Source organism: Argopecten irradians, chromosome 3 (assembly GCF_041381155.1).
Source record: "Argopecten irradians isolate NY chromosome 3, Ai_NY, whole genome shotgun sequence".
Classification (NCBI taxonomy): domain Eukaryota; kingdom Metazoa; phylum Mollusca; class Bivalvia; order Pectinida; family Pectinidae; genus Argopecten; species Argopecten irradians.
Genome location: NC_091136.1, coordinates 39,331,345 through 39,339,567, shown reverse-complemented (window position 1 = coordinate 39,339,567; position 8,223 = coordinate 39,331,345). Strand labels below are relative to the sequence as shown.

Sequence of the window (8,223 nt, the reverse complement as noted above, 5' to 3'; positions counted from 1 at the left end):
TCTATCGTTGTGTGCTTTATTATCAGCTTTATAATTATTCAATGCTTCACCAGTGAAGGCAATTTGAATATACGTCTAGGTAGACCAAATGCCACAAAATATAGAAAAATATTAAATGTATAAACACTGCTGATTATTGATATATTACACATGATTTTAAATCATATTCTTTAATGCTGCCACAGTAAAGGTTGTACATACAAAAGAACATCCCAATTTTCGAGTTGTGATACCATAGCTATTCCGTCTTTGCATATTATAAAGTTACCTTCCTTGCGGTTAGGTATTCATTATGATGTCCTCATTTTGTGAACGAAATTCACGTCGTTTTCTCTGAAAAACAGTATGACGTTACGCTCACAAACACATGACGTCACAATCAACACCTATATAACCGCAAGTTAATATGGAAATACAAAATACTTTCACAGAAATACATTGTATCTTGTATTAAACATAATTGAATCCTAAATTGCCCTTTTCACCAAGAAAGGTGCCCTGATAGTGCTGACTTCAGAAGAGGTCCACAGAGCAGGGACATCAATAAGGTAAAGGTGGTAGAAATATATGCATTCGTCCCCCGGCAGGTGACATAAACAGGACTGAAAACCATGAAGAAATAAAGAATTAATTAAATAACTGCCACGTCTATCCATTGCCATTTCAAATAGATTTACCAGAAAGTGTTTATTTGTGATATGATATTGGTACACCTCTAATTGTAAGAGAACATGTCTTATCGTTTTGTTAAACCCAAATAACGGCACACGAGTAAACAATAAAACAATAAAACATGGCTAACCCAGTGTTGTAAAATGAATTTTACTTCACAAATTCGCCAAGGAAACGAACATATTGAGTTTACATTTCGAAAGATTTTGAAATAAATTGGTTAGTTACATTTCGAAAGATTTTGAAATAAATTGGTTAGTTACATAATCAAACGACAAACGTATTACCATGTTAAAGAAAAAGAAAATTTTATCTTCTTAATAAAAACAGCTTGGAAACGCTTGAAAATTACATACACTGTACAAATGTATACTTACCTAGGTGGAACTAATTTGAGCAATGTAGAAGACAGTACACCTTCGTTGAATTTTGATGTTATTATATACAATTCGCCTGTAAAATAAACGTTGTGTTTAAATATAAACCATGCTTTAAATCGGAGATGTTTATTAACGATAGCTAGCATTTGTTACACAGAAATACTTTAGTGGACGTTTAAATTTCAGTGCAGGTAAGAAGAAACCAATATGTCTTTTCCACTGATATTTATTACACATTTCTATTAAAAAGAATATGCCATAACATCTCAAGAACAATCTATATCTTTGTGAGGGTCACATGAATTTGATGTTTTGAGACAATCTTATTAGCGGTCCGCCCCAACACAGCATTTAGTGGATCAGATAGTCAAAGCATTTCGCACTACTTGCAACATCCGATAAAAAATATTGCCAACACTGACTTTATACACCAACTGTTAATACTCGAAACCTTGCATCCTGTTCCTTTTCTCCCCCCTCTCTCTCCCTCTCTCTCTCTCTCTCTCTCTCTCTCTCTCTCTCTCTCTCATTTTTTTCACTGTCAGTTAAGTGGGATTTTCTATAGTTTTTTTTTATTTTGTTTTTGAATCGTTGCATTTCATTGTTCCTCGGTTGACTGATTTTACCATTGATGTTCTGTCCAAATGAATGCAGGTACTGCCCGTACGTTGCTCGTGCACCACATGGACAGGAGGACGCTGGACACAATTGGATATTTTCTGATTTCCATCCAGTAATGCTTTTCCTCAAACGTAGCAGACCTCTGAAAACATTATTGTGAACAGTTGTAACTATTCATCTATCTACATCATGAAATAATGTACATTTTCATTTGTGAAACACTAAGAAAAAAGAACCGGATAATATTCACTTAGTCAACGACGAACAAAGAAATATTTCATTAGACAAGACATAATTACAATGAGTTATTTATTATTAATGAAAGAGTCTGGTATACTATGAATTCCGTCGGCAAAATCTTGAACACTTGAAATTTTGAAATTATCTATTTGAGTGATATAACTGCTGAGAAACTTTCATTACGACACATACACATGATGTCGTGATAGGCTTCGAAGTGTTAGTGAAGTGTTAGTCTTAACAAGAAACAGAAGATCTAAAACTGATTTGAGTCGGTTGCCTCATTTCGTTTGAATATAAGATACATGGATTGCCTAATTAGGTTTTTTTCGAGTTTATAACTTCATTTCGATAAAAAAATTATTGTTTTTTTTTTTGTATGAAAAGGGTAAATCTATGTACGCAAAGAATTCAACGAAGGGTCCAGTAGTCAATTAAGAATTATTGTCAATAAATGAAGGCGAGAGATATTCAGATATTGTTCCAATTAACCTGTAAGTTTTAGGGAAAATAGAGCGTAAAAACGCGGGAATTCATTTTGAAGATCTAATGAGAACATCTGTGGATCCATAAGTAGGTCGCTTGTGTTAGAACTTCGAACACCTTACTTACAAAGGATCATCGTTGAAACTGACATGTTGACATTTAAAGCAATGGAAAGAAATAACAGATACATACATGCAGCTTAAAATCAAATAATTAGTGAAAGTCATATAGGTCTATTAATAGAAATTTATACCATATCTACTATCTAGCATATACCTACCCTGAAAAATCGCCAAAGATGTAATCTCGGAGCCAATGTTTGAACGCCTCGCCCCTATAAACGTAACCCCCAATTACAGCACTGTACGGACTGGTGTTGTTATACGTAAATATGGGTTTCTCCTCATCAGCTGTGTAAAAAATAGACATCTGTTAAATGATCTCTCATTTATATTGTTCTGTGCTTTAATAACATATAATGTCAATAACGAAAATGTAATGAACGAAATAATATTGGATTCGTTTTTTATTCTCTAGTGGTATTGTAGAATGAAATCCGTGAAGAATCACAATTTCATTTCAAGTAGGCAAACAGAGAATAAGATATAAACTTTAACAGGGATCCTTTAAGATAAAAAACCCAGTAGCTCCAGATCAGTAAGTGTTCTCTGCATTAATAAAATCCGCATTGTCAAATCTAGGTCAAATCATCCTGTCAATTGGGATATACCCAGTAATTAGTGAGGGTTAGGAAGATTGATTCAATTTAAGGTACATTAAAACCTGGATAAAAGATTGATTCAATGTAAGGTACATTAAAACCTGGATAAAAGATTGATTCAATGTAAGGTACATTAAAACCTGGATAAAAGATTGATTCAATGTAAGGTACATTAAAACCTGGATAAAAGATTGATTCAATGTAAGGTACATTAAAACCTGGATAAAAGATTGATTCAATGTAAGGTACATTAAAACCTGGATAAAAGATTGATTCAATGAAAGGTACATTAAAACCTGGATAAAAGATTGATTCAATGTAAGGTACATTAAAACCTGGATAAAAGATTGACTCAATGTAAGATACATTGAAACCTGGATAAAAGATTGATTCAATGTAAGATACATTGAAACCTGGATAAAAGATTGACTCAATGTAAGGTACATTAAAACTTGGATAAAAGAACCTCGCATTGACATTGAAAACCTTAAAATCTGTAAATAACGGACTTGTATGGAACTAAAAACTTTTCGTTATAGGCAAATTTCACAACAAGCATCTTCAACTTCAAAATAATATATTGTGCTCCATAAGCCTAGGGGATGGATTTGCATAAAAAATGTTTTCGGGATATGAATTCTTTTTCTTACTTCCTGGTCTCCAATTTTGTTGAAAATTGTTATAACGGGATTTAATGGGATACCGCTCTACCTGATTTCGAACTTTCGAAAAGATTGGTTGCAATGGTAACATGATAGAAGCTTTTGTATACTCGGGAAAATAAATGGGTTTTTTTCGAAAAAGATGAAATTCGGTACATAGTATGATTATGGGGAATACCGAACATAAAGGAAACATTTTTGATGGTCCGTTGCCATCGTAATAATTTAGATGGTGCTAGAAAATAATAAATTTGGTGAAAATTGGGTCACATAGGCTATGGGGGACACTGAACACAATGATATGACTGCGGGGCCATTTGGGAACATCTATATATACGTGACGTTTCCAATAACTCGTACAATCAGTACTGATGAAAATTATTTTGTCTAATTAGTTTGACGTGGAAATATATTTCTTATTATCTAAAATATTGTCGTTTACCTGTGATTACCTTTATTAATTTATGACTCATCTTTGTACTGATGCCATGTACTGTAATATTTTCTTCCAATGCTATTTTCTATATTTTGCAATAATGCTAAATGTAATATAAATGTATGTTTATTCCACAATCCGCGAGTCAGTAAAACTTCTTATTTATAAATTCAAGTATCTTAAAACGTCAAATCGTAATATAAAAAGTAAAATGACAATATAAATACCTATGTGATCACACAATCCCGGTGCTAAACAAAAGTTTCCTTCTTTGATATTCCAACCATAGTTTCCTCCTTTCCTTACAATGTCGATTTCATTTTCATGATGATTCCCATTATCGCCACAGAATAGCTTATTAGCGCCTGGTGTAGAAAGGTAGCAATAACACATTATCTCAGAGAAATATAAAACATGTCAAATGTAGTCATGTAAATATAGGATTCCATTATGTTCAACCCCGTTTTCTCGAATGTTTTCTTTCTTTTTATATGAAATCGGAGCCAGGTCGAATGCTATAACGAGCAAAGATTTAAAAACCACTTACCTTTATCAAAACTACATCTGAACGGGTTTCTAAAACCATAAGCGAAAATCTCCGGACTACCGACTGAGCTGTTCACGAACGGATTATCAGTCGGGACAGTGTAGTTGGTACCTGAACCATCCACTTTGATTCGTAGTATTTTGCCAAGTAAACTGTGTCTGTAAGTAATATCAAAAACGCTTGATGTACAAAATAAAGATACCTTTACTATATAAAAGATTATAAGATGTGGAAAAATAAGTACATGTATGTTGCAAAATAGACAGAGCATTCTTATTCATTAGAGATTCGGAGGGATGCTTTCAAGTGAAAAAAGAAGAAAGTCGAAATATGTCCATGCAAAGGCGATACACAAGATACGTATAATGTAGCGATTTAATTTTTGTCTGTTAGACAATGATCGCACTTGAAAAAATAATCAACTATATTTTCTTCTGTTTGGCTGTGTGCGGAGTACAAAGAAAGTATTCTCCAATACAGTGGAGATCCCAAAACGACATGGATAAAGTACGATTAGTCCCACCTTCCGGTGATTGTGACGTCAGCATTGGACTTCGTTACCACCAGAAGGTGTCACTTATCGACGGTAAATCGTATGTTACCCATGTCGTTTTCGGATCATTTCGAAATCCCTGTTCTGAAGCACGTTCATAGTACTATCAAAGATTATAGATAGAGATTAAGCTCCTTACTTATTTTGAGCCTGTGTCGCCAGCTGTTCGTTCCCGGAGCCTGAAGGGGTACCTCCGTCTCCCAGGCCAATGTACAAATAACCGTCATGATCAAACACCAACTACAATTATAAAATATATTACAGTGTATAAATTCACTTTAGATTTAACATTTTATTTCAGTGAATCTATCAGAAAACATATAATACCGTACATACACACGATCGATTGTATCGAAACCTTCAACGTTACTAAAATAGCCACCTTTTAAATCAAAGTGTCATACAGTCATGATGAAACACTTTCTATAACACACAACGATTTCATGTCGTACCGAAGGCATACTGAACAGATTAATTTGTTAGTTTGTAATGGCTGCAGTTCAGTGTTTTACAAAGAGAAACACGACAATAAGTATCCATATGAAAGACTGAAATTTCTCTACCAGACGAAAGAAATTCAATAATAAAGAGTGTAGCATTATAACAAATCGTTTATGTCCAGACACAAAAGTGACTTTTTGTCATTTTCCTGTCACATGCATGATTACGTTTTCAATTCAAAGAAACTGCTCTAATAAAACATGCATATATACATCTTATTTGTAGATAAGCAAACCTGCGGATAACATTCACCAAGGCAATAAAAATAGGGATTGAAGTGGAGACAAGCCATCGCAGTTTGAAGGTGAGACAGTGGAAAATTATGACATGGTATGAAAATAATGAATTATCTTTGATTATGAAGCATATTGACTAAATTTGATGAAAAAAACAGAAGTGTAAGGTGATAATGCATAAAATTCTGATGAAAAATTACAAAAGGTTATCGCAATTTCGTAAATAAGCTATATATAAATGTCCATTTCGTGAAGTTATCGTCAAACTTACCGCTCCCCCATTTCGGTAGGGCGATGATTGACGTATAGTCAATAATTCCCTCTCCTTCCTCATGTCCACATATCCGTTCTTCTCTTGTAACTGGGACACAATGACATAGTCATGACCATCAGAAAACGTCCTAACAGAGAAGGTGTATAGCTTCCTATTGACTTTGAAGTCCGGATGCAACACCATGTTCAAAAGTCCTCTCTCATCGTGTTTGTTTGGGTCAAACGAAACCTCTTCTGTCATATCCAGGAATAAAACCTCGTATTTCCGCCATGACAGGGAATATGAATGCACCTTGCCACTCTGCTCGACAACCAGATATCTTTGATTGTCTTGTATAAATGTAACCGGACTGTAGAAGTCTCCGGATTGGACGGGTTCTGTTAGACAAACACATGACGTAGCACTGTAGGACATAGAAAACACGGGCAATGTCGTTAACGATAGAATGGCTAATCTCATTAACCAGTTATGTCTGACCATCATAACATATGGAAATTCTTCTACCGAATCCATAATCTGTCCTCAACAATGTCCTGTATATGCTGACGTGTAACGGTGTGTGAGAACCATGCGCTGCAGCGTTGTTATGAAAGGTGAGTTATCGGCAGGCAGTGGTGCCAGTATAATCAGAAATCAATACAGCGACAATACCAGATCCATCAGATAGTCACTGTAAACATCACCAAATAGGCCTAACCTAGGGGTATCCTTCCGAGTATGATCAATTAGCTTCTGCTTCAGAAACAATGATTAAGGAATGTGTAAGATTACCGGAAAGCTTAAAAATCGCGGACAGCGTCAAAATGATATTAATACTAATGTTTTTCGTCAAATTAATGTTACCACAAAATTTTGTGCATTTACTGTATAACACAAACTGGTCATTTTATCAAAGTATAGTTTGGATAACATGGTTCGCGTCCCGAACATATGGATAATGGATCAGTTGTACTTGTTTAGATCATCATTGCGTTGTTCATTTTTTCACTTTCCATGAGAAAGTTTGTGTTATATCGTCCAAACGTAGACGTTAAGTTGTTCAGGTTTAAACAGCCCTATCACTGCACTGGTCATTTCTGCACTGTCCGTACACGTATCTAACAGCCGGACAGTTGACCACGGCCGCATTATCTTATCCCATCTTGTGACTCATACGCGACATATGACACTAACGTTGAGATAATCGAGATGTATGTTGTCGTAGAATTTCAAATTAGAAAAAGTTTTTCTCCAAACATTAGTTTTTCTTGAAATATTTGTTCCTGCATGACAATTAAGATAAGATTTGTTGCATGTAATTTCATTATTCGCTTATCTAACCACAGGCGCACGAATTTACTAAGATTACTAAGCCATGCGGTCAGATTATTCTTTTACTCTGCAAATGCCCTCGACCGAATCATCTGTCTCTTACACGGAGCTCATTTTAAGAGACGGATGATTCGGTCTACAAATGCCCTTGATCTTACCAGATGTATTCAGTTGTTGTTTTTTACTAGACAAATTTTCTTATGTAAGCATATTATTGTAACTCAATCTTGGTTATTTTATACAGTTTCATTATTTGCTCTGAAAGAAAAAAAATAACACTTAAATACTTCTATACATGTCTCTGTTGGTTATTGTTATCTGTATAGAGAAAGGACCTTATAGAGTTTCTGGATATGATATTACACAATGGGAAGTGACGCATAAATGTTGGCTTTTACACAGCATCCTGATGATAACAAATAATAGCTTAAATTCGAAATCGAAGGCAAACATTTTACAGCAATATATATACATTGTATATATACACATAATCTAAATGTAATAATTATACTTTTGTGCTTTAATAATTGCCATTCTTATTACAGATGTCAAATGTATCAAGACATGTTACTCATTGCCTTAA

The 8,223-nt window shown here is 34.4% G+C and overlaps 1 protein-coding gene across 1 annotated transcript; it reads right to left on the bottom strand.

The window, feature by feature from the left end:
• Window positions 1–2: 2 nt before the first annotated feature.
• On the bottom strand, window positions 3–7,789 carry LOC138318542 (HHIP-like protein 2). Its single transcript, XM_069260994.1, has 8 exons — window positions 6,327–7,789; window positions 5,458–5,558; window positions 4,766–4,923; window positions 4,446–4,583; window positions 2,680–2,809; window positions 1,679–1,815; window positions 1,050–1,125; window positions 3–602 (listed from the first exon to the last, which is right to left on the bottom strand). Exons 1-8 carry the CDS (start codon window positions 6,840–6,842, stop codon window positions 482–484), a joined length of 1,377 nt encoding a protein of 458 aa, XP_069117095.1. The 5' UTR covers window positions 6,843–7,789; the 3' UTR covers window positions 3–481.
• Window positions 7,790–8,223: the final 434 nt, after the last annotated feature.